Below are 25,996 nucleotides of genomic sequence, written 5' to 3'. Positions count from 1 at the left end.
AAAAGCATGCATCTCCCAGCAGGTCTCAGCACAGATGGGATAGTTTCCTGATTGCACCAGAAGAGGTCAGAGCTGAGATTGGGTAGCCTCAGGATCTGTCGTGGGAGAAATTGTGGCAAGCCTGTCTGTCAGGGAGGCTGAGACTGCCTGGTTGCAAGATATAGGCAGGTCTCCCTCTGGGTCTTTGTGTAAGCAGCTCTTACCTGGGAACTCAGATGAGGAGATTGGAGCAAGCTACAGGGCAACTTTCAGGTTCACTGCCTAGACCAATGTCAACAGGCAGATGAGCCCTTCCATCAGGTAGTAGTATCCTTCCAGACCCCTTGGCTGACGGATGGTTTTGTTTGCAGGCTCAAGGCCAAATGAGGTGGTAGTCAAGCCCCTTAGAGGACTGGGCCATTTCTGGGCTTGAAGCTAAGAGCATGCTTAGTGAATCAGCCACCTAGGTGTGGGTCTGAACTCTCAAAATGACCTTCTGAGATCTGGTTCCACTGGGGTTTCTTTTTTTTTTTTTTTCGAGACAAAGTCTTGCTCTGTCGCCCAGGCTGGAGTGCAGTGGTGCGATCTCAGCTCACTGCAACGTCTGCCTCCTGGGTTCAAGCGATTCTCCCGCCTCAGCCTCCCAAGCAGCTGGGACTGCAGGTGCCTGCCACCATGCCTGGCTAATTTTTGTATTTTTTTTTTTTAGTTTATATAGGATTTCACTATGTTGGCCAGGCTGACCTCGAACTCCTGACCTCAAGCGATCCGCCCACCTCGACCTCCAAAGTGCTGGGATTACATGCCTAGCCTGAAAAATTCTACTTTCTATATTAGTTATCTAGTCTTCTTTTGATAAATGTTACTTTTTAAAATACATGCTCTACATGTTCAGAGAAACTTCCCTAGGAAGGAACTATAGAAATGATCCCTTACTGGGCATGAGGGCCCACACCTGTAATCCCAGCACTTTGGGAGGCGGAGGCAGGAGGACTGCCTGAGCCCGGGAGTTTGAGACCAGCCTGGGCAAGACAGCCTGGGCAAGATCCTGTCTCTAAAAAAATTTTAAACATTAACCAAGTGTGATGCTGCGTGCCTGTAGTCCCAGCTACTCAGGAGGCTGAGGCGGGAAGATGGCTTGAACCTGGGATGTTAAGGCTGCAGTGAGCCATGATGGCACCACTGCACTCTAGCCTGGATGACAGAGTGAGGCCCTGTCTAAAAGAGAAGAGAAAAGAAAAGAAATGACCCCTGAAAGCATAGTCTTTAAATGTTACTTCCTGATGAATGCCTTTTTGTAAATGAATTCAAGATGTAGATGAATGAGAAATGAAATAGAGACAATTATGTTTTAGTTATTACAGCTCGCTCATCCATTTGGATAATTTTTCCATATTCTTGTTTTATTTTTTATTGCATTTTAGGTTTTGGGGTACATATGAAGAACATGCAAGATTGTTGCATAGGAACACACATGACAGTGTGATTTGCTGCCTTCCTCCCCATCACCTATATCTGGCATTTCTCCCCACGCTATCTCTCCCCAACTCCCACCCCCCACTGTCCCCCCCCATTTTCCCCCGACAGACCCCTCCACTGGGGTTTCACAACTTCTACCTGAATTTTGAGGCTCCTATAGAGAGACTTTTGACCATGGATGGGTGCAAAATTTTTGTTATTGTCGGGGGATATGGGTGGATTACCTTCTATTTCACCACTTGGTGATGTCCGATGTTTACTCATTTTGTGTGGCTTTCTTCACCCAGGATAACTGAGATCAGTGTTATGCAGTCAGTAGGTCATTCTTCTTTATTAATGAGTAATATTTATTGTATGGATACACTATACTCTATGCATCCTTCTGTTGGTGGAAATCTAGGTTATTTTTAGTTTTTGACTATTGCAAGTAACACTATTAGGTATATTTGTGTTTGTGTCTTTTGTTTTATAAATGCCAGTTAGGTTAAGGTGGCAAATAGTGTTCTTCAGGTTTTTTATATTCTTGATGATTTCATGTCCAGTTGTTCAATCAGTTATTGAAAGAGGCATATTGAAATCTATGACTCTAATTGTGAGCTTCTCTACTTATCTTCCGTTAGTTTTTGCGTTATGTATTTTGACATGCTGTTATTAAGCACATGTGTTTAGTATTTTTTATGTCCTTTTGAACGGACTTCATTTATTATTAAGTGGCATTGTGTTTTGATCCCTGGTAATATTTCTTGCTCTGAAATCTTGGCTACTTTCTGTTTTCATTAATGTTAGCATAGTGTATCTTTCATTTCCTCTCTCACAAGCTTTACGTTTTTGTTGTCTTGCATTTTGCGTATGCTACAAACCTCACAATCCATTATTACTTTTGTTAAACATTCAGGGATCTTTTAAAGATATTTAAACAATAAGAAAAATATCTTCTTTTTTTTTTAATTTTAAGGCTTTTAAATTTAAGAAAGAAAAAATGTCTTACTCATCTACCTATGTAATTGTATTTTTGGTGCTTTTCATTTTTTTGTGTACATGTATGTTTCTGTCTGGTAGCATTTTCCTTCCACCTGAAGTATTTAATTTAACATATGCTTTAGTGCAAATATGGTGATAAATTATTTCAAAATTTGTGTGTTTAAAAAATTTTTATTTTGCCTTGTTTTTGGAAGGTATTTATATTGTGTAGAGAATTCTAGTTTGGCATATTTTTTTTCAGTTTTTTAATATATTGCTGTCTATCATGTCAATGAGAATTATGTTATTATCTTTATCTTCGTTCCCATGCATACAATGTATCATTTTTGTCTGGCTGCCTTTAAAACTTTCTATATTATCAATTTTGAACAATTTGATCATGCTATGTTTTGGTGTATTTTTCTTCATATTTCTCATTGTGTGTGTCTTAGGCCATTCTTGCGTTGCTGTAAAGAAATACCTGAGACTGGGTAATTTGTAAAGAAAAGAGATCTAACTGGCTCACGGTTCTGCAGAGTATACAGTCATGGCACCAACATCTGCTTTACTTTTGATTAGGACCTGAGGAACCTTACAGTCATTGCAGAAGGCAAAGGGGAAACAGGTACTTCACAGGGGAAAAACAGGAACAGGCGGTCAGGAGGAGGCGCCATACACTTTAAATGACCAGGTTTCATGAGAATGCACTCAGTACGGCGAGGAAAGCATCAAGCCATGAGGAATTCGCCGGCATGACCCAAACACCTCCCACCAGGCCCTGCCTCCAACACTGGGGATTACATCTCAACGTGAGATTTGTGGGGGATGTGCAAACTATATCATTTCACTTCTGGTCCCCTAAATCTCATGTCATTCACACATTGCAAAATACAATCATGTCTTTCCAACAGTCCCCCAAAGTCTTGCCAATGAAGAGTTAAACTCTGTAAAATATTTTAAAATATTTATTCTGAGCCAAATATGAGTGACCATGGCCCATGACACAGCCCTCAGGAGGTCCTGAAAACGTGTGGCCAAGGTGGTTAGGGCACAGCTTCATTTTATATATTTCAGGGAGGCATGAGACATCAATCAAATACAAGAAATATATTGATTTTGTTCAGAAAGGCGGGACAACTCAAAATGGGGGCTTTCAGGCTATAGGTAAATTTAAACATTTTCTGGTTGATACTTGGTTGAGTTTGTCCAAAGGCCTGGGATTGATAGAAAGGAATGTTCAGGTTAAGATAAAGGATTGTGAATACCAAGTTTTACTGTGCAGAGTAAGCTGTCAGGTAGCAGACTTCAGAGACAGCAGGTTTTAAGTTGTTTCTTACTGGACTTAAAAGGGTACCTGGCTCTTAGTTGATTATCTCCTGGATCTGGGAAGGAAGGAAGGAAAACAAAGGGGAAACGGGATTCTCTATAGAATGTGGATTTTTTGCCACAAGAGACTTTGCAGGACAATTTCAAGGTATGGCAAGGAAATGTATTTTGAGGTAAAATATTTTGATTTTCTTCCTTGTTATGCCAGAGTCAGATTGGAAAGTAAGTCACGATATGCAGGGTCAAATAAAACCCATCTGATGAGAATTTATGGGTTGTAGGGCATGACTACCCAGACCCTTTATAAAGGAATTTTGGTAAGATAAAAAACTAAGAGCTTAGTCCTCAGTCTTAAATTGTTCCGACATCAACTCAATCAAAAGTTCCAAGTCCAAAGTTTCATCTGAGACAAGGCAAGTTCCTTCTACCTATTAGCCTGTAAAATAAAAAACAGGTTATTTACTCCCAAGATATAAGGGGATTATAGGCGTTGGGTAAACGTTCCCATTTCCAAAGGGAGAAATTGGCCAAAAGAGAGGGGCTATAGGCCCCATGCAAGTCTGAAACCCAGCAGGACAGCCATTAAATCATAAAGCTCCAAAATTATTTCCATTGACTCTGTGTCCCACACCCAGGGCACACTGGTGCAAGGGGTGGACTCCCAAGGCCTGGTGCAGGTCTGTCCCTGTGGCCTTGCAGGATTCAGCCCTTGTGGCTGTTCTCACAGGTTGTTGAATCCAGGAGCAGGGTGCAAGCTGCTGGAATATCTGCCATTCTGGGATCTGGATGATGGTGCCCCTCTTCTCACAGCTCTAGTAGGCAGAGCCTCAGTGGGGACTCTGTGTGGGGGCTCCAACTCCACGTTTCCCCTTGGCACTGCCCCAGTAGAAACTCTTTGTCAAGGCTCCACTCCTGCAGCAGGCCTCTGCCTGGGCACCCAGGCGTTCTCACAAATCCTCCGAAATCTAGTTAGAGGCTGCTGAGCCTCCTTTACACTTGTATTCTGTGCACCCACAGGCTTAATTCCACATGGAAACCACAAAGGTTTGTGGCTTGCACCCTCTGAAACAGCAGCCCAAGCTGTATCTGGAGTCCTCTGAGCTGAGGCTGGAGCTGGAGAGGGGAGCAGTGTCCTGAGGCTGTGTAGGGTAGCAGGTCCTAGCCCTCAAAACCATTCTTTCCTCCTAGGCTTCAGGGCCTGTAATGGGAGGGACTGCCTTGGAGATTTCTGGAATATCTTGGAGGCCTTTTTCTCATTGTCTTGACTATCAGCATTTGGTTCTTTTTTCAGTTACACAAATATCTTTAGTAAACGATTACTCCACTGCCTGATTGAATTCCCCTCACAAAAACACTGTTTCTTTTTGCCACATGGCTGGGCTGCAAATTTTCTGAAGTTTTATGCTCTGCTTCCCTTTTAAATATAAATTCCAACTTTACATCATTTCTTGGCTTCCATATATGATTGTAGGTTGTGAGAAGCAACCAGGAGACGTCTTAAATGCTTTGCTGCCTAGAAATGTCTTCCATCAGGTCCCTAGGCCGTCACTCTCAAGTTTAAGCTTCCACAGAGCCCTAGGGCGTGAACAGAATGCAGCCAAGCTCTTGGCTATGGCGTAACAAGAGTGACCTTTCCTCCAGTTCCCAGTAAGTTCAGTTCAATCTGAGACTTCCTCAGCCCGGACTTCACTGTCCTTATCACTATCTGTGTTTTGGGCGTAACCATTTAACTGGTCTCTAAGAAGTTCCAGACTTTCCATCATCTGCTTGTCTTCTGAGCCCTCCAAACTCTTCGGACTTCTGCTGGTTACCAGTTCCAAAGCCACTTCTGCATTTTTAGGATTCTTTATAGCAGTGCCCCACTCCTTGGTACCAATTTTCTGTATTAGGCCTTTCATGAATTGGTCTGTTGATGAGAGTTAAACTTTGTAAAATATTTGAAGATATTTATTCTGAGTCAAATACAAGTGACCAGTGGCCTGAAGCACAGTCTTGAGAGGTCCTGAGAACATGTGCCTAGTCAGGCCACAGCTTGGATTTATACAATTAGGGAGACAGAAGACATCAATCAATACATGTAATATGTACATTGGTTAGGTCCAGAAAGGTGGGACAATTCAAAGAGGGGGCTTCCAGGTCATAGGTGGATTCAATAATTTTCTAAATTGCAATTGGTTGAAAGAGTTATTGTCTAAAGGCCTAGACTCAATAGAAGGAATGTCTAGGTTAAAATAAGGGATTGTGAAGACCAAGGTCCCCAATATACATAAGAAGCCTCCAGGTAGCAGGCTGCAGAGAGAATAGACTGTAAATATTTATTAGTGCCAGAGTCTTAGTGGATTCTTTTCTGGAATCCACTAAGATTCCAGAAAAAAGGCCTACAAAAGGAACGGGATCCTCTACAGAATATAGATTTTTCCCCCAACAAGAGACAGCTTTGCAGGCCTATCAAGATATGATGGAGTTAACATATTTTAATTCCCTTCTTTATCTGTCATGTGACGTTATGGCCGAGTTAGGTTGGACAGTGAGCCACATTATATAGGGTTAAATAAAACCCCTCTGATGAGACTTCATGGTTTGTAGAATGTGAATCCTTAAGCCCCTTAGATAGGAATTTGGGCAAGAGAAGAAAAAGGTCGGAGTTTGTCCTCAGGTATAAAGAAATACCTGAGACTGGGTAATTTATAAAGAAATGAGAGTTAATTGGCTCATGGTTCTGCAGGCTGTACAAGTGAGGACTACACTCTGATTTTGTATCTAGCCCAAATTCCTACCTAAGGGGTTTAGGGAGTCGTGCCCTAGAAACCACAGATTCTCATCAGATGGGTTGTATTTGAACCTATATATCATGACTTACTTTTCAGTCTGACTCTGGCATAACATTATGAGACGAAGAAAAAGTATTCAACCCCAAAATATATTTCCCTGCCATACGTTGAAATTGTCTCGCAAAGTCTCTTGAGGGAAGAATCCACATTCTATAGAGAATCCCCTTTCCCCTTTGTTTTCCTTTCTTTCTTTCCAGATCTAGGAGATAATCGACTAAGACCCAGGCACCCTTTTAAGTCCAGTAAGAAAAATTTTACAGCCTGCTCTCTCTGAAGTCTGCTATCTGAGAGCTGCTTCTGCACAATAAAACATGGTATCCACAATCCTTTATCTCAACCTGAACATTTTATTTGATTCCAGGTTTTCAGATAAACTCAATCCGTTGTCAACCAGAAAATATTTAAATTTACCTGTAGACTGGAAGCCCCAGCTTTTGTGTTGTCCCGCCTTTCTGAAAGAAACCAATGTATTTCTCAAATATATTTGATTGATGTCTCATGCCTCCCTAAAGTACATAAAACCAAGCTGTATGCCGACTACCTTGGACATATGTTCTCAGGATCTCCTGAGAGCTATGTCATGGGCCATAGTCACTCATATTTGGCTCAGAATAAATCTTTTAAAATATTTTACAGAGTTCGACTCTTTTTGCTGAAACAAGCATGGCACCAGCAAATACTTGGCTTCTGGGTGAGGGCCTCAGGAAGCTTACAATCATGGCAGAAGGCAAAGGAGAAATATGCATGTCATACAGCAAAAGGAGCAAGGGGTGGGGGGAGGTACCACACCCGTTTAAATGACAAGATCTTGTGAGAAGTCACTGTGGTGAGGATGGCACCAAGCTGTGAGGGATCTGCCCCATGACGCAGACACTTCCCAGTAGGCCCCGCCTCCAACACCAGGGATTACATCTCAACATGGGATCTGGAGGGGGCATCCAGATTTTGTCATTGAGGTTCTATGGGTTTATGGTTTTCATCAAATTTGGAAAATTTTCAGCCATTATTTCTTCAAACATTCCCTTCCTCCCAAACTTTATGGACGCTGCTTGCACATACCCGTCAGGTCACGTGAAGTTTCCCACAGCTCACTGATATGCTTTCATGTTTGCTAATGTACTTTTTTTCTCTTTCACTTTTGCATAGTTTCTATTGGTTTGTCTTTAACTTTACCAGTCATTTCCTCTGCAACATCTAATATGCTATTAATCCCACTAAGTGTTTTTCTTCAAATTTTATCTAATTCTAGTTTTCATCTCTAGAAGTTAGGTTTGGGTCTTTTAAATATCTTCTATGCCTCTACTTAACTTTTGAACATATGGAAAAAGTCTTAATAATGGTTTGAATGTTCTTGTCTAGTAATTCTAACATTTGGGTCAGTTTTAGTTTGGTTTCAAGTCTATCTGGATGACTTGTGACATTGCATTTCTCTATTCTTCATTTTTCTTTGTTTTTGACTGAATGGTCTTGTCTCCTTGAATACCTCGTTATTTTTTAGATTACTGGACTTTGTATATGAAAAAAAAGTATAGCTAATTTGATACTCTGGATTATCTTACATTCTTCCAAACTGGTCATGCTTAGGGCACTGGTAATCCTAGATTACCCTAAGCCAGTCAGGTATTAAGACAATTCATAGCTGGGTTTCAGTTCTTGTGAGGGCTGTTTTATTTACAGTTCATCTTTACTCCTTAGATTTTGTCTTTCTTGGGGTTCCCATTCTAAGCCTAGGGGTTTTAGCAGCATGCCCTTCCCTCTTATCTTGGTAGATTGTATTCTAGGTAGACATTTGCTAAAATCCATTCATATTTCTTTACAGGAAAAAATTGTAGAGTTCTCAACATTAAGGGTGAGGTGACAGAAATCTTTGCCCTTCTCTCAATATGGTAGTTCTTTTTGTGCCCCAGAAGATGATTCATTTGATTACACCATTTTTGTACCCTTAGTCCCTTGAATCTCAGCGTCTGAGCTGCCTTTACTGGAATTGTCAGAAGATGTCGTTAGTAAATGTCTTTATGGGACAAGTGACCCCAGATACTGGAGTCACTTCCCTCAGTTTTTTTCTTCCCTATAATCTTGTTATCATAATTCTTCAATGACTTGGTTTTCTTTCTGATATCTTCAAAATGTGTGTCTCTCTCTGTGTGTATATATGTGTGTGTGTATATATGCATACATATATATTTTTACCAACTTTGTCCAGTTTTTGTCCTTCTCATCAGTAGGGTTGGTACAGATGAGGTGATGTAGCCTGTTGTCTATTTAACATCACCCTGCCAGCATCTCAACTTACCATGGACCAAATGGACCATGATGTACCCCAGTCCCATCCCATCTTCCCTTTGTTTTTTGTTCTTGAGACATTGTTCCCCCAAGATTTGAGCCTCAAACCCTGATTCCCTTTGCTTTTGTTTTTCCCTCCATCCTTCCACGTCCGTTGGTCACGGCGTCTTCAGTCATCATCTTCTCTCCGTCCCCATCGTCACTATCTTAGTCCAGATCTTGATTGGGTTTTCCTTGAGCGTTCTCATGCGTTCCCATCTGTCTCTCTAGAACAGTGTACCCCCAACCCTCGTCTCCTCCATACTTGTAGCAATGTTATGTTCCTGGAAAACAAATCTGGTCATTATATTATTCGGACTGCACTTTTTTTGCTGGATTTTAATTCCCTAGAGAGTGTAATTGCCAAGGTCCCCACACCTGGGCCTCACCTTTCTCCAGCCTCCTCTCACTCCTTTGCTTGTCCCAGCAGTTTCTTACCCATGCCTTGTCTTTCCGGGGACCTGAATGTCCCCCTCCTCTTGTCAATCCCTCATTCTTCTCCTTATTGCTCAGTTTTCAGCTCAGCTGTTACCTCTTCTGATGTGGTCATATTTGATTAACTAATAAGTAATAAAGAAATAGAAGAATGAGGTAACCTGTATCATTTTCTTAGTGTGTGTGACAGTGAATAGCAGTGAAATGGTTAACTTGAGAGAATAATTTAGTAGTACATAGCAGGAATTTTAACAAATGAATTAACAATGAATATGTAAAATAACTGTATTTGAAAAACTCAATCTTTTAATTTATGAGGTTTGAGGTTATGTTGTTATACTCTTTTAAAATGTTGTCTATTGTATGTGTTATTTTTGATTTTTGTTAACTTTCTCAGCTTCTAATCCTACGAGGACACCATCAGCCAATTACTGCTATGGCTTTTGGAAATAAAGTGAATCCACTTCTAATCTGCTCAGCATCACTGGATTATGTTATAATGTGGAACCTGGATGAATGTAGAGAGAAAGTACTTCAAGGTAAATGAAAATCCAAAACATGTTTTTAAAAACCGACAAACGGACTAACTCATCCTTCAGTATATTTGGTACTACCCAAGGGGTGTTTCCCTTGGGTAACACCAATCCCTCAGGGGGATTTAGGGTGATTTTGTATTCCCTTTACCTTGAAGTCAGGCGTGCAAGCAGGGTGCTTTATATGGGGAGGACACTAGGCCGTTCAGACTCAGTGACCTTTGTTGTGTGTTATGCTGGTCTTATAGGCTCACTGGTTTTGACCTTATGTCACTTCTTATTTCAAAAACTGTCAATTTGTGTTAACCTGAAAACATGTAGGCAAGTTGAAATATTCTGTTCTTGCACAGCACGGTTTCTTGAGCACCTGTAATATTCCAGGCTGGAAACACAGTGGTGAATAGGAAGGGCTTGGTCCCAAATCCTGTGGAAGTCACAGCTCAGAGTTTGAGACAGACGGACACTGCTGTGGAAGCCAGTGACTGAGTGGCTGTGAACTGTGGATGTGCAGCAGAGAAGGCAGATGAGGACAGGGCAGCACGCACGTGCACGGAAGCACTTGGAGAAGCGGGATCTCAGGGAGGAGCCTGTGGGCTGAGGATGAGAAGGGATGGCATGGGGGCTATGCTTTTAGCAGATGGACCTGACTTTGCCAAGGCCCTGGGAAGGAAAAGTGAGGACCTGCCTGTGTTCTTGGAGCATGCTGATGTTAGGAGAGTCTTATCTGAGAAAGTCAAAAAGTTAGGTGGTGACCACATTAAGGAATTCGAGTTTTGTACAATTATATAGAGAAGTTAGAGGATTACATTAAAACACAAATGCAAAGTGACTATAAATCTATGTAGTCAATATAGGGATATAGCACATGTGTCTCTCTCTCTCGCCTTGGTGGCTGTGGGACCTGAGCGCTTGTTTCTCTCTAGACTTGGTGGCTGTGGGACCTGAGCGTGTCTCTCTCTCGCCTTGGTGGCTGTGGGACATGAGCACATGTGTGTCTCTCTCTAGACTTGGTGGCTGTGGGACCTGAGCGTGTCTCTCTCTAGACTTGGTGGCTGTGGGACCTGAGCGTGTCTCTCTCTAGACTTGGTGGCGGTGGGACCTGAGTGTGTCTCTCTCTAGACTTGGTGGCTGTGGGACCTGAGCGTGTCTCTCTCTAGACTTGGTGGCTGTGGGACCTGAGCGTGTCTCTCTCTCGCCTTGGTGGCTGTGGGACCTGAGTGTGTCTCTCTCTAGACTTGGTGGCTGTGGGACCTGAGCGTGTCTCTCTCTAGACTTGGTGGCGGTGGGACCTGAGCGTGTCTCTCTCTAGACTTGGTGGCAGTGGGACCTGAGTGTGTCTCTCTCTAGACTTGGTGGCTGTGGGACCTGAGCGTGTCTCTCTCTAGACTTGGTGGCTGTGGGACCTGAGCGTGTCTCTCTCTAGACTTGGTGGCGGTGGGACCTGAGCGTGTCTCTCTCTAGACTTGGTGGCGGTGGGACCTGAGCGTGTCTCTCTCTAGACTTGGTGGCTGTGGGACCTGAGCGTGTCTCTCTCTCGCCTTGGTGGCTGTGGGACCTGAGCGTGTCTCTCTCTAGACTTGGCGGCTGTGGGACCTGAGCGTGTCTCTCTCTAGACTTGGTGGCAGTGGGACCTGAGCACGTGTCTCTCTCTAGACTTGGTGGCGGTGGGACCTGAGCGCGTGTCCCTCTCTAGACTTGGTGGCTGTGGGACCTGAGCGTGTCTCTCTCTAGACTTGGTGGCTGTGGGACCTGAGCGTGTTTCTCTCTAGACTTGGTGGCGGTGGGACCTGAGCGTGTCTCTCTCTAGACTTGGTGGCTGTGGGACCTGAGCGTGTCTCTCTCTAGACTTGGTGGCTGTGGGACCTGAGCGTGTCTCTCTCTAGACTTGGTGGCGGTGGGACCTGAGCGTGTATCTCTCTAGACTTGGTGGCGGTGGGACCTGAGCGTGTCTCTCTCTAGACTTGGTGGCTGTGGGACCTGAGCGTGTCTCTCTCTAGACTTGGTGGCGGTGGGACCTGAGTGTGTCTCTCTCTAGACTTGGTGGCTGTGGGACCTGAGCATGTCTCTCTCTAGACTTGGTGGCTGTGGGACCTGAGCGTGTCTCTCTCTCGCCTTGGTGGCTGTGGGACCTGAGTGTGTCTCTCTCTCGCCTTGGTGGCTGTGGGACCTGAGCGTGTCTCTCTCTAGACTTGGTGGCGGTGGGACCTGAGCGTGTCTCTCTCTAGACTTGGTGGCGGTGGGACCTGAGCGTGTCTCTCTCTAGACTTGGTGGCTGTGGGACCTGAGCGTGTCTCTCTCTAGACTTGGTGGCTGTGGGACCTGAGCGTGTCTCTCTCTAGACTTGGTGGCGGTGGGACCTGAGCGTGTCTCTCTCTAGACTTGGTGGCGGTGGGACCTGAGCGTGTCTCTCTCTAGACTTGGTGGCTGTGGGACCTGAGCGTGTCTCTCTCTCGCCTTGGTGGCTGTGGGACCTGAGCGTGTCTCTCTCTCGCCTTGGTGGCTGTGGGACCTGAGCGTGTCTCTCTCTAGACTTGGCGGCTGTGGGACCTGAGCGTGTCTCTCTCTAGACTTGGTGGCGGTGGGACCTGAGCGTGTCTCTCTCTAGACTTGGTGGCTGTGGGACCTGAGCGTGTCTCTCTCTAGACTTGGTGGCGGTGGGACCTGAGCGCGTGTCCCTCTCTAGACTTGGTGGCTGTGGGACCTGAGCGTGTCTCTCTCTAGACTTGGTGGCTGTGGGACCTGAGCGTGTCTCTCTCTAGACTTGGTGGCGGTGGGACCTGAGCGTGTCTCTCTCTAGACTTGGTGGCTGTGGGACCTGAGCATGTCTCTCTCTAGACTTGGTGGCTGTGGGACCTGAGCGTGTCTCTCTCTAGACTTGGTGGCGGTGGGACCTGAGCGTGTCTCTCTCTAGACTTGGTGGCTGTGGGACCTGAGCGTGTGTCTCTCTCTAGACTTGGTGGCTGTGGAACATGAGCCGTGTGTCTCTCACAGGCTCTGAGGGGAGTATATCTGTATTTTGCTGGTGATAGGTCCATGGTGCACACTAGGACCAGATAACCTTGCCTGCCATTTTTTCCTTCATCTCTGCGAGTTTGGAGGACGGGCTCTACATCAGATGTTGTTTGGGTCTCGGGAACCTCCTGGCTGCTTGTAGGTGTCCTGACATTACTTAGTCCCTGGAGGCCTGGGTTGGATCGGCCCCTACTGCCTTCCTTCCAACTGATGTTGGCTGACCTGGACGTGAGGGTGCACGTGGGGTTGGATGTGGGTGACAGGCATCAAAACGTGCAGTTCGACGTGCATGACTCTCGCTGCAGCCTCCAGAGAAAGGCGTCTTCCTGTTTGGATGCTGACGGATTCTCTGCAGGGAAGTGCTGCATTTCCCAGGTTTTCAGACTTCCGTATACTCAGTATATTTGATATTCTTAAAGAATCAAAATCACATCAAAGCTCATTGTCATTCTCTCAGTAATTTTAGAATAGAGGGTTGCATTCTTAGTACTTTTCTCAGATTAGTGCAATGCTGAATGCATTTGGTGAATGGACACTAATGGTGAAACTCACTCTAGGGCTGGTCCCACGAGGGACTGTCATGGGCTCGCTTTTGGGAAAGGTGCTGTGTTTACAGTTGAGCCCGGATGATCAAGTTGTTGCTGTGTGTGCTGGAAACAAAATATTCACGCTGGATATCGAGGTAAGATTGAACTTCACACCTGGATTTCACAGAAGGGTATAGCTGATGGGGCCACCTGGGTTCTGGGACCCTGCCCAACTCTCTTTTCTTTTTTTCTGTACTCCTTTTTTTTTAAAGCTATATCTTAAATTTAGTTTACTTTTATAAAATCGTATCTTTATCTTGCAATTGGAAAACCACTGGTATCAGATAGTAATATTTATATAAATATTAAAACTCCCCATGGAATCTGGGTATCAGGCATGACTTAAGAAAACGCATTCTGCAAAACTTTTATTTCTCAGATGTTCCCTGATTGTAGGCATCCTTCCTAGCATAGCACTTTTGCTTATATCTTTTACCAAAATTTTCTTTTTATCAAGAACAGACTTTTTGCAGCCATCTCATCACCAGGATTAGTTTAAGGAAATGTGTCACCTCTCCCTGCCTGTGTGATTTGTACTTCGTGTGTGGCTAGAATAGTCAGCTGTCCCCTTTGCAATTTTAGAAAGCGGTGTTAGAAACCAGGAAGTGGGAATCTAAGGGAACACGAAGGAGGACTTTGTTTCCTCTGAGTTCTTGCTCTTCAAGCCTGATTTCCATGTGAACACGAAGCTCTGTGGGTCTCCAGCTTGTGACAGTGGCTTCCTGGGTGCTGTCTTGGCTGTGGGAGGTTTTAGGGACTTCAGGAGGAAAGGATAACTTACGAGCGTCTACTGCCACACCGTCTTGTCTTGTTTTAGGAAGTCCCAGGTGGAGGACAGACGCTGAGGGGTTGGGAACACAGGGTAGCACATTTTGAGGTACAGACAGGGAGCCTCAGGGTGGATGCATGGGGCAGACGGTGTGGAGACAGGAGTCCTGAGGAGATGCCACTTCCTAATTCACTCAGGGTCAGCTCTGGTCTGTGCTGTCTGTTAACACTGCCAAGACTGCCTATGGCCAAAGCTTTCCTCTTGGCTCAGACATCTGAGTCTTCACCCTTGTTTTATGTACAGAGTTCCAACTTGAAAAGAGGAATAATACGGGCCTTATTTTAATAGCAGCCATGTTCTGTGACATGCATAGAATGTCCTGATGTTAATCACCACCACAAATTTCCATCCCCGACCTTCTGCACACATTCTCTCAGACTCAGGCTGTCCTGGCCAAGCTGCAGGGCCACCTGGGCCCGGTGACTGCGGTGGAGTTCTGTCCCTGGCAAGCAGGCATCATCATCTCGGTGTCTGAGGACAGAGGCTTTAAGGTGAGCGATGGACGCTGGACCACGTTCCCACGTGGCATGCGTTGTGGAAAGACCTGTGGTTACGGGGGGCTGTGCGGCTGCTTCATGGCCAGTGTCACCTGAGTGGTGTTGTTTCTGCCCCACTCTGTAAGGCAACCACTGACCTGATTTCCATATAAACACCATGCCCGGATGCTTCATGGCCGCTGCCGCCTGAGTGGTGGTATTTCTACCCCACTTCTGCAAGGTAAATGCTGTCCCAGTTGCCATATAAACACCAAGCCCTGATGTTTGCAGGGCCGCTGGCTGGGCTTGGATTCCTGACCTGATGGCTCCAGCTTTCCCACAGTGGAATCCAGGGCCCGAGAGAGCCCAAGCAGGAATTCTTCTCCAGGCATTTCCCAGGCCCAGAGCAGAAGAGCCAGTTCCAGGGTAGAGGGCTCAGTCAGAACAAAATGAGGATCTAGAAGAAAATGAAATGCAAATTCAGTTTTTATCCAGTTGACATGAGTGTGCACCTGGCGGCCGGGATGTGGGCCTGACACACAAGTGTGCACCTGACATTGTAGACCTGACACATGGGTGTGCACCTGACCATGTAGACCTTACCCGTGGGTGTGCACCTGACAGTGTAGACCTGACATGTGGGTGTGCTCTTGACAGCTGACAGTGTAGACCTGACCCATGAGTGTGCACCTGACATTGTAGATCTGACACGCAGGTGTGCACTTGACAGCTGACAGTGTAGACCTGACACGCAGGTGTGCACCTGACCATGTAGACCCAACCCGCAGGTGTGCACCTGACAGTGTAGACCTGACACGTGGATGTACCCCTCACAGTGTAGACCTGACATGCAGGTGTGCACCTGACCATGTAGACCTGACCCACGGGTGTGCACCTGACAGTGTAGACCTGACCTGCGGGTGTGCACCTGACAGCTGACAGTGTAAACCTGACCCGCGGATGTGCACCTGACAGCTGACAGTGTAGACATGACACATGGGTGTGCACCTGGCAGTGTAGACCTGACCCATGGGAGTGCACTTCACAGCTGACAGTGTAGACCTGACCCGCGAGTGTGCACCTGATAGCTGACAGTGTAGACATGACACACGGGTGTGCACCTGACAGTGTAGACCTGACACGTGGATGTGCACCTGACAGTGTAGACCTGACATGCAGGTTTGCACCTGACCATGTAGACCTGACCCACGGGTGTGCATCTGACAGTGTAGACCTGACCTGTGGGTGTGCACCTGACAGCTGACAGTGTGGACCTGACCCGCGGGTGTGCACCTGACATTTGACAGTGTAGACATGACACACAGGTGTGCACCTGGCAGTGTAGACCTGACCCGTGGGAGTGCACTTCACAGCTGACAGTGTAGACCTGACCCGTGGGTGTGCACCTGACAGCTGATAGTGTAGAACTGACCCATGGGAGTGCACTTGACAGCTGACAGTGTAGACCTGACCCACGGGTGTGCACCGGACAGTGTAGACCTGACATGCAATTGTGTACCTGGAGGTCAGGGTGTGGGCCTGACACGTGAGTGTGCAGCTGGCAGGGTGTAGACTGCTTACAGTTTCTGCTTGATACCCTTATCTTGGTAATGTTGACCAAGTGCCTGGGAGCTGTTTCTAACCTTGTTTCATTTTTGTTTCCAAGTCTTCAGATCCATCAGGGGTTATTTATAGAAGTGATGTGATTTTTTTCTTTTTGATTCTGACATCTTTTATTGTGTTTCTACATTTTTATTACTTTTGTGCTCATTTTATTGCTTTCTGTTTTAGATAATCGTTTACTTTGACTAATCTAATATTGGGTAGTACTGTTAGCTTAACCTATTGCAATAATGGCAACGTTCTTCTCAAGAATCCTGTGTTTATCCAAAGGTCTGGGACCATTGTACAGGATCGTTAATATACAGTTCATCTGTGTTATCAGGTAAATTTAAAACTCTCATGTTTCCTGTAAATAACCCACTTATTCTAGAGCATATTTCAGGGCATAAGATGAAGCCGTAACATTCAGGTGGATCTGAATGAGACGATCTCAGACTTACAGCCCTTCACGACCGTCCACATACGGAAAGGATTCACTTAACAGTGAATGCCCTTGAAGTTTTTCAACTAAAATTAAACGTGTGCTTGGAGTCTGGGTCTTTCTGTTTTGGAAAAGAGTAAAGCATGTTTGCTGTCAGATAAAATGCCGGAGTACCCAGGGAAGGTGAGCCCTCTGCTCTCTGTAGAAACAAGTTCCAGAACCAGTGGTGTTGGTGGGGCCAGGACTGCCCTGCTCATCCCGCGTGCGCGGGAGCGCGCCACACGGCGGCCTCTGGGCCAAGCACTGAGCACGTGTGCAGCTTTTGACTGCCAGGGTCGTTGCGTTCTTCCTCAGATGGCTTTTGTGTTGGTAAATGAGACTGGCACAGGGCCACACCGATGCAGCACTGACAGTGCAGGCATCGGTGGAGTGTGGCGGGAGGAGCGCCTGCCACGCCCCAGCACCTCTCCGGTGCAGCCCCGGTGGTGCCCCCTGGGCGCCTCAGGGCACTGGTTTCCTGCATTCGCTTTGTTCCTCTTGTGTACCTTCTGTCTTCCTGGAAGAAGAGGGGTAGGGAACTAAAAGGACAGCGTTCTTTTGTGGGATAAGTGACATGAAAATGCCATGTGTGTACCTATGCAACAATCTTGCATGTTCTTCATGTGTACCCCCAAACCTAAAATGCAATAAAAAAAAAGTGCTATGATAACATGCTAAGCTATCTCATGGCATGCGGGCTCAACAGCACGTCCTGCTGACGTGGACATTTTCAGTAGGAATATTGGCATCTCTTTTACTCTCTCAGTATACATCAATTTCTGTTAAAAAAAAGAAAAAGAAAAAGAAAATGCCACTGAAAGCATATGCAGATAATGGTGGAGTTATTGTTACAGCCTCTCAAAGATTTAACATTCTTTCTGAGGTCAGTGTTTCCGTGTAGACTACGGTACTCTAATGGCTTGAATACTTTGCATTCTCTCAGGGTGAAGCACTTTTCTTGGAAATACGTTGGAATCTTTTTACTGAAATTAATGATATGGAATTACTATTTGGTTGCCAAGAACAATGATACACTTGATCTTAGATTTCATTTATAGTTTATTTATGACATGTAAAATTTTTCAATATTCATTTATTTAATTTTCCTGAATTATTGACAGTTTAAATGAAATGACATCCTAGGCGATAATTTTTTTTTCTAGGAAAACCAGATATCCATTTAATTGCTGTTTTCATCACTAAGTCCATAATTTTATTATATCTGGCTGACGCAGGAATCCTTCTGCTCCAAGTGCAATGTTGACTGAACACCAGTGCTGCCCTCCCTCTAGGTTATAGAGCGGCTGAGGGCTGCGTGGTGGTTTAATCACACCGGGCCTTCTGTTGGGCAGGTGGGACGGGAATCCTCGGGACCAGTATGTGGCGGCCTCCCCGGGCGTCCTTTTGGGTGACTTCCCCAGCCTTCCCTGTGCGTGTGAGGTTTCCAACATTTGTATTCACATGCAATTTTTACCTTTTTTTTTGAAGAAATTATTTTGGAATAGTTCAAACTTGACTAACAGAAATACTGTAAGTAAACGTGTAAAGAGATAAGTAAAACTGATAGTTCTCGGCTTAATTGGTACCAGGCGCTTATAAAGCTAAATTTTCTGATGTTCCTTTCACCAGCATATCCTCTTCTCAGCTTATTCATTGATGCAGAAAGCAGGCAGCTGGTCACTGGGTGTGCTGATGGCCAGGTGAGACAGCCACGGAGTTAAGTTTCAGTTCTCAGACGTTCCTGCATGTGAGCATGTACACAAAGGTCTTTGTCTTGATGCTGCTTTGTATTTTCCTGTGATTTGAAAAGAACTCATCCACCTTAGTGCTGAGAATGTGACCTTCTGTGGGTCTCAGCATCACTGTGGGTTCAGTATGGTCCCAGGCTCCCTGGTCTGCAGAGGAGCTGGGTCTACACGACCCAGAGCTCCATGCGTGCTTCTGGAGGGCAGCAAAAGTGAGGGCCGCTGACATGACCTTTAAAACCAGATGGGAAGAGGGCTGTGAGCAGACGTCCCACACACGCTGCCTGTGGCTGTGGAAACGCTCCCTGGACTTCTCCTCTGGTGACTTCCCCAGCGCTCCTCGTGTTCCTGTTTCATGTCAGCTTACACACTGTTGAAACCCTGAATATATTCATCTTTTTCAAAACAGTTTTTAGGTGAGCATTTTAGGTTCATTTCACAAAGCCTGGATAAAGTTGCTGTTGATATAATTTGAAAAAGATAATTTTGAAAACTTAGATTTTTTTTTTCATTCTGACAAAGTTGACTGCTCCTGACTTTGTCTTTTCAGCCAGGGCATGTGGGACATACTCTTGGCTGTGAAGCTGTGGGGTGTGTGCGGAGAGCCTAGGTTCTGGGGGTCCCGGAGGTGCTGTGGGGTGTGTGCCGAGAGCCTGGGTTCTGGGGTTCCCGGAGGAGCTGTAGGGTGTGTGCAGAGAGCCTGGGCCCGAGAGGCCTGGAGGTGCTGTGGGATGTGTGCAGAGAGCCTGGGGCTGGAGGGCCCGGAGGGGCTGTAGGGTATGTGCAGAGAGCCTGGGGCCCAGGGTGTGTGTGTAGAGAGCCTGGGGCCGGAGGGCCTGGAGGTGCTGTGGGGTATGTGCAGAGAGCCTGGGGCTGATGTCGCAGAGGAGCATGTGGGGAGGCCTGCACAATGCGACCCTGCCTGTGTTCTCTGAGCTGCCGTGCTGGCAGTGCGAAAGTGCTCTGACACCGCGGGTGTAGGCCGTAAGGAGGGCTTCCAGGGTGGTGGTTGAAGGCAGGAGAGAGCCGTGCAGGGAGCCTCTGCGGGGCCTGAAGGGCTTGTCCTGTGACGCACCTTCCCTCGTACTCCTACTCTGGTGTTCTGCTTTTGCAGAAGGACCTCTGCTGTAGTGCCATGTGTGCGTGGTCTTTGCTTTTGTAGCTTTGGATCTTCAGTTTGATGGATGGACACCACTATCGTCGTGTGGCACGGGTTGACCTAAGGAAGAAGACAGAGACTTTCTTCACAAGAAGGCTTAAGTCTGGGCTGTACAGCCAGCCAGGTGGGTTGCTCAGCCCCTCCCTCAGGCCTCCCGCTTGGCCTGGATCTTTCACCAGGCGCCGCATCGAGGGCCCTAGGTCCGACCGAGGGGAGAGAGAGGTCCCAGTGTAGGAGAAGCCTCGGGCTGCAACCTCAGAAATCCACTGAGGCCCTGCAGGTCATGTGAGGGGTGGGCAGTCGGCAGATAGAGGCACCTGGTGTGTGTGGGGACAGGGCTGAGGGGCTTTGGTGAACAGAGGAGCACAGGCCCCAATACAGCAGCTTCGCGGCTACCTTGGGCTGCTGTCCTGCAGTGGGTGACCAGGGAGGGCAGGTCATACTGATCAGAAAGGTTCACTGCATGACTCAGTTGCCACCTGCACCTGCCTAGCAACCTCTACATCCTCACCTGGTCTCCTGTGAATCTCAGACGCCACCTACATCCTCCCAGCACCATCACATCCTCACCTCATCTCCTGTGCATCTCAGATGCCACCTGCACCCGCCCAGCACCTTCACGTCCTCACCTGGCCTCCTCTGCATCTCAGACCCCACCTGCACCCACCCAGCACCCTCACATCCTCACCTGGCCTCCTGTGCATCTCAGACGCCACCTGCACCCGCCCAGCACCCCCACGTCCTCACCTGGTCTCCTGTGCATCTCAGACGCCACCTGCACCCGCCCAGCACCTTCACATCCTCACCTGGCCTCCTCTGCATCTCAGACGCCACCTGCACCCGCCCAGCACCCCCACATCCTCACCTGGTCTCCTGTGCCTCTCAGATGCCACCTGCACCCACCCGGCACCTTCACGTCCTCACCTGGTCTCCTCTGCATCTCAGACGCCACCTGCACCCACCCAGCACCCCCACGTCCTCACCTGGTCTCCTGTGCCTCTCAGACGCCACCTGCACCCACCCAGCACCTTCACATCCTCACCTGGCCTCCTCTGCATCTCAGACGCTACCTGCACCCACCCAGCACCCCCACGTCCTCACCTGGCCTCCTCTGCATCTCAGACGCCACCTGCACCCGCCCAGCACCCCCACGTCCTCACCTGGCCTCCTCTGCATCTCAGACGCCACCTGCACCCGCCCAGCACCCCCGCATCCTCACCTGGTCTCCTGTGCATCTCAGACGCCACCTGCACCCGCCCAGCACCTTCACATCCTCACCTGGCCTCCTCTGCATCTCAGACGCCACCTGCACCCGCCCAGCACCCCCACGTCCTCACCTGGCCTCCTGTGCATCTCAGACGCCACCTGTACCCGCCCAGCACCCCCACGTCCTCACCTGGCCTCCTGTGCATCTCAGACGCCACCTGCACCCGCCCAGCACCTTCACATCCTCACCTGGTCTCCTGTGCATCTCAGACACCACCTGCACCCGCCCAGCACCCCCACGTTCTCACCTGGTCTCCTGTGCATCTCAGACGCCACCTGCACCCGCCCAGCACCTTCACATCCTCACCTGGCCTCCTCTGCATCTCAGACGCCACCTGCACCCGCCCAGCACCCCCACGTTCTCACCTGGTCTCCTGTGCATCTCAGACGCCACCTGTACCCGCCCAGCACCCCCACGTCTTCACCTGGCCTCCTGTGCATCTCAGACGCCACCTGCACCCGCGCAGCACCTTCACATCCTCACCTGGTCTCCTGTGCATCTCAGACACCACCTGCACCCGCCCAGCACCCCCACATCCTCACCTGGTCTCCTGTGCATCTCAGACGCCACCTGTACCCGCCCAGCACCCCCACGTCTTCACCTGGCCTCCTGTGCATCTCAGACGCCACCTGCACCCGCGCAGCACCTTCACATCCTCACCTGGTCTCCTGTGCATCTCAGACACCACCTGCACCCGCCCAGCACCCCCACATCCTCACCTGGTCTCCTGTGCATCTCAGACGCCACCTGCACCCGCCCAGCACTTTCACATCCTCACCTGGCCTCCTCTGCATCTCAGACGCCACCTGCACCCGCCCAGCACCCCCACGTTCTCACCTGGCCTCCTGTGCATCTCAGATGCCACCTGCACCCGCCCAGCACCCCCACGTTCTCACCTGGTCTCCTGCTGTCCAGAGTTGCTTCCTGTTGACCACAGCTCACCTCATGTGTGCTTTTTATCTCCGGTACTGTCACAAAGGAGCTGACCCTCTACTGGAAGAAAACACTGATTTTACTTTTCAATCCCGGGGCCACTTCTTGGTAACGTGCAGCTGACATTTCGTATCAGAGCAATCACCTCTGTGTTCACAGTGTGCATGCTCTTCCTCACTCTTGTTATTCGTTCTTTCTTTTAGCTTTTGTTTTTTGTAAATGACTTTAAACTCTTTTCATATTAGGTCTGAAATTACCTTTATCAAGCATAACAGTTTTTTCCCTAATGCTTTAAGCTTTGGTTTTTGTTATTTATTTGATAAATAATTATTTACTACTGAAGCAAATCTTCAACTTAGTTTTAGGAAACATGAAGCTACATTCTTTCCATTGATCACCTCTTCTTTCTCTTGCTCTGGTTCTGCACTTAAAGTTGCATCGCTCCGAGGCAGTGCTATGCTGGGTGCTACCTGAGAGCTTTCCTCGCCGCATGATCCGAGTGACTCTGCGGTGCACATTCACCTCCGCATCTCCGTGGGGCAGTCCTCGGCCTTTAAACCTCATGGATGTGTTTAAGTTCGCTTCTCAGATTGTCAATAATTCTGTTTCCTAGAAGAAAGCCAGCTTCCCTCTACAAGTGCCCTGGGAAAAGGAGAGCAGGTGGGAGTGACGTTTCCTATACTGAGACTTGCACCCTGCGATCTCTCACGTGTCCCACGTTCTGCATGTGGATGGTAAGCATCGAAAGCCTGGCCTCTGCCGTGTAAAGAAAACATAGGGCAGAGCGAGCATCCTCACGGACGTAGGGCAGAGCGAGCGTCCTCACGGACGTGGGGCAGCGCGGGCGTCCTCACGGACGTGGGGCAGCGCGGTCGTCTTCACGGGGGGCCTTAAATTCCTTAGATGAACATTAGGTTTATTTTCTAAGAATCATTGAAATACAACCGAAGTATTTTTGTCTCTTACTATTACTAACCTCATTCTTGGGATTGCATGCTTTAAATCTTAAAGTTGGTAAACTGGGCAATGATATGTAAGTATCTTTAATAATTAAAGGAATTTGATGATTTTTAAGTTTGTTACCAAAGTCTAGGCAGATCTTTGCCTCTGTGGTGTGACTTTTTCTTTACAAAGAGGAAACGGTGATGGTAATTGCCTCAGCTTTCCCGTTTCCACTTGCGCTGTACGTTACACATTTAAAGTTAACACCAGATCAATTCTATTGATTTCTGGGCTCAGAAATATCGTACATATTTGGCAACATAAAGAAGTCCTGTTTAACTGTTATTAAAGAATGTGCTACGATTATGTTCACCTGTCCTCCCCAAAATACTTGGAAAGCGCTGGAGATTACGGGGCAGCATTGCTTTGAATGGCCTTGGCCATTGCTCGACCGTGTCTCTGTGCAGAGCATCCCTGGAGCAGAATAGTCCCTGCTTGGTCCAAACCACGGAGGGGAAGCAGGGTACGCATGGAGGCTGGATGCTGTGCTCCCAGAGGATACGTGGACTCAAGGCTCTTCGAGGCCCCCGTCTTACCTAGAGCAGAGGGGGCCCTTAGAGCAAAGCAGGAGCCACATGACGACACCTGTTGACGCTGGTGGGGGACGCATAGACTGGTGCTGGTGCATGCCAGGAGGAGCCCAGGGTGCTACCTGGGGCAAAACTAGAGAGGGGAGGCCTGGAAAGCAGGTTCCAGCTGGGGGCCTCTGCCAGGTGTACGTCCGGCCTCCCCAGAGGTGGCTTCTCAGTTCAGCAGCAGACCCCTGTTGGCACTGGTATCAACTCCGCCGCCTGGGCTAGCTACTCTCTTCCTGGAGTTCATTGCTCATTCATGGGTGGGCAGCTTGCATGGCCCTCAAGTCCAGTCACTCAGATAGCACCTGCGCAGTGGCCTTGGCCCAGGTTCTGGTGCCAGCCTTTTCTGTAACCTTAGAAGAAAACAGAAACCACAGAGGTCAGAGCGAGCATCTTCACAGATGTTAGCAGGTGCCCGGGGGACCCAGTACAGGCTGAATGGAAGCCCAGCACAGATGTGATTCTCATCAGCAGGAACCCACCTGGCCTGTGCTCCCCACCTCTGCAAAGAGCTCACAGCCAGGCCAAGGGGCGTGCGTGGGGCCAAACCTTCAGGAGTAATTAGTGTGTGTTCTTCTCTTTTTGTTCGTAAATCAGTCTTTCCTCTGAGAACACCCGGTGCTTGTGGATTGGAAGCTCAGTGGGCTTATTCGTGTTTAACCCGGCAAACCTGGAAGTGGAAGCTGCTTTATGCTACAAGGGTAAGATCTTTGGTGTAAATGCTGCATAACTGTAATGTTTTCCTTTGACTGGTATGTGGGGTAGTGAAAGTGTTTGTGGAGAAGGCCACACCACGTGATCCGAGTGACTCCGCGGTGCACACGTGTCACAGGATGAGATGCTTCAGTCACAACTCAGCATTGAGAATGCAAGGACCTCTGTGCTGCCAGATCCGAAGGATGAGGACCTTTCCCAGACCCTTGGGCACTCAGCCCTGGAGCCACCCCTTCCCTCCATCCGCCAGGCCCTCGCCAGACAGTCCAGGCCACCTGGGGTATGCAACACCCCAACACCTGTGGGAACACCCCTGGGAAGCCCCTGGCTTCTCCAGTATCCCTAGAGAGCCTCCCGGAGCCCCAGGCTTGCGCAGCGTAAACCTGGCCGAGGCGCTCTCCTCTCCAACCCTGGCTCCCTTCCCCAGTTTCTGCCACCCCCAGGAATGTAGGAATAGTAACCTCTACCCATCTCCTGTCCCCAAGGCCCCAATCTCATCCCCCAACCCCAGAGGCTCCCACCCTCCTCTCCTAGCTCTCTGGGTGCCACCGGCCACACACTTTCTGCCCAGGAACCCAGGCGACTTTGAAAAGCAGGCTGGATTCCAACCCTCTCCTCCATTGCGGGGGGTCCTCCGCGGCTGCCTCCTAGGCACTGGCTTCTCTCAGTGCCTCCTTTCCAGCCCTGAATGCTCAGACCTCTGTGGGGCTGCGGGATCCATCTGCATCTTCATGCTCCCCCTTCCCTTCAGGTGCCCATCCCTGCCCCTCCTCAACTCAGCCAGGCGCGGCTTCTCCTTGCAAACTCAGCCTTTCTTCCCCAAAATGGTCACAACTCTTAATAACACATTTCCTTTCTGAGCTGCTGCTGGATGTGTGGCTTCTCCAGGAGGCTGAGCTGCAGGTCTCAGTCCGAGTCACATCCCAGCCTCAGAGCGGGGACTGGCATGTGTGAGGCTCCGGGCCTTGGTGTGTGCATGGCATGGGGCCTTGCATATGTGTGGGTGTGAGGTGCACAGCCTGCAGTGTGTGTGGCTGGACCTGGCGTGTGTGTGGTGGGGCCTGGAGTGTGTGAGGCTCAGGGCTTGGGGTGTGTGTGGTGTTTGGCCTGGTGTGTGTGGGTATGTGGTGCACAGCCTGCAGTGTGTGTGATGGGGCCTGGAGCGTGTGTGGAGGGGCCTGGGCAGTGACTCCTTGTACATGTGCTCCCTTCCTCCCCCTCATGTTCCTCCTGGTCTTGCTGAACTGAAGATTTCCACAGCCTCAGCATCCCATTGGCCGGATCATGTGCCCTGAGGAGCCGCTTCGCAGATGGCAAGGTCGGTCCCGAGACATGGCACCTCTGATTTCTCCTTTCTACAGAGTGATCTAGTAACTACTGGCTGAGGAAATGGGATTTTGTGTGAGAAAACATTTTTGGAGTGACAGGGTGGTGACCCTGCTGTGAGAATGAAGCCGGTGTTAGACGCGTGTTCGGATACTCCCTGTGTCTCCTTTCCCAGACAGTGTCACTAACCACGTGGAAACTGTGTCCCTGCAGGCGCTGTGCTTGCTGGCCTCCCTGTTTGGAGGGAAGATCGCCGTGTTGGAGGTGGACCCAGCTGCGCTGGTCGTGGCTCAGCAGTGCACCAGGGTGGGACAGGGCCTCTCAGTGCCAGCCAGGTAGACTGTCTTCAGGTGTGGAGTGTGTGTGCATGTTCACCCGTATTTATTTGTGTGTTGAAAAATAAAGTTTAGGAAACTCTGAGCT

General features: G+C 48.4%; 1 protein-coding gene across 1 annotated transcript in view; it reads left to right on the top strand.

The window, feature by feature from the left end:
- Window positions 1-25,996, top strand: part of WDR27 (WD repeat domain 27) — a 161,828-nt gene that overhangs the window by 33,803 nt on the left and 102,029 nt on the right. Inside the window, exons 5-14 of the mRNA XM_064384087.1 lie at window positions 9,730-9,871; window positions 13,435-13,559; window positions 14,671-14,784; window positions 16,663-16,714; window positions 18,482-18,552; window positions 19,760-19,880; window positions 22,570-22,690; window positions 24,131-24,234; window positions 25,498-25,565; window positions 25,787-25,908. Of these exons, the coding sequence (XP_064240157.1) occupies window positions 9,730-9,871; window positions 13,435-13,559; window positions 14,671-14,784; window positions 16,663-16,714; window positions 18,482-18,552; window positions 19,760-19,880; window positions 22,570-22,690; window positions 24,131-24,234; window positions 25,498-25,565; window positions 25,787-25,908 (1,040 nt within the window). The remainder of the gene's footprint in view (window positions 1-9,729; window positions 9,872-13,434; window positions 13,560-14,670; window positions 14,785-16,662; window positions 16,715-18,481; window positions 18,553-19,759; window positions 19,881-22,569; window positions 22,691-24,130; window positions 24,235-25,497; window positions 25,566-25,786; window positions 25,909-25,996) is intronic.

This window comes from Aotus nancymaae, unplaced genomic scaffold, assembly GCF_030222135.1.
Source record: "Aotus nancymaae isolate 86718 unplaced genomic scaffold, 86718_ANA_hifiasm-v0.15.2.pri h1tg000034l, whole genome shotgun sequence".
Classification (NCBI taxonomy): domain Eukaryota; kingdom Metazoa; phylum Chordata; class Mammalia; order Primates; family Aotidae; genus Aotus; species Aotus nancymaae.
This window is presented reverse-complemented; position numbering and strand designations above follow the sequence as displayed.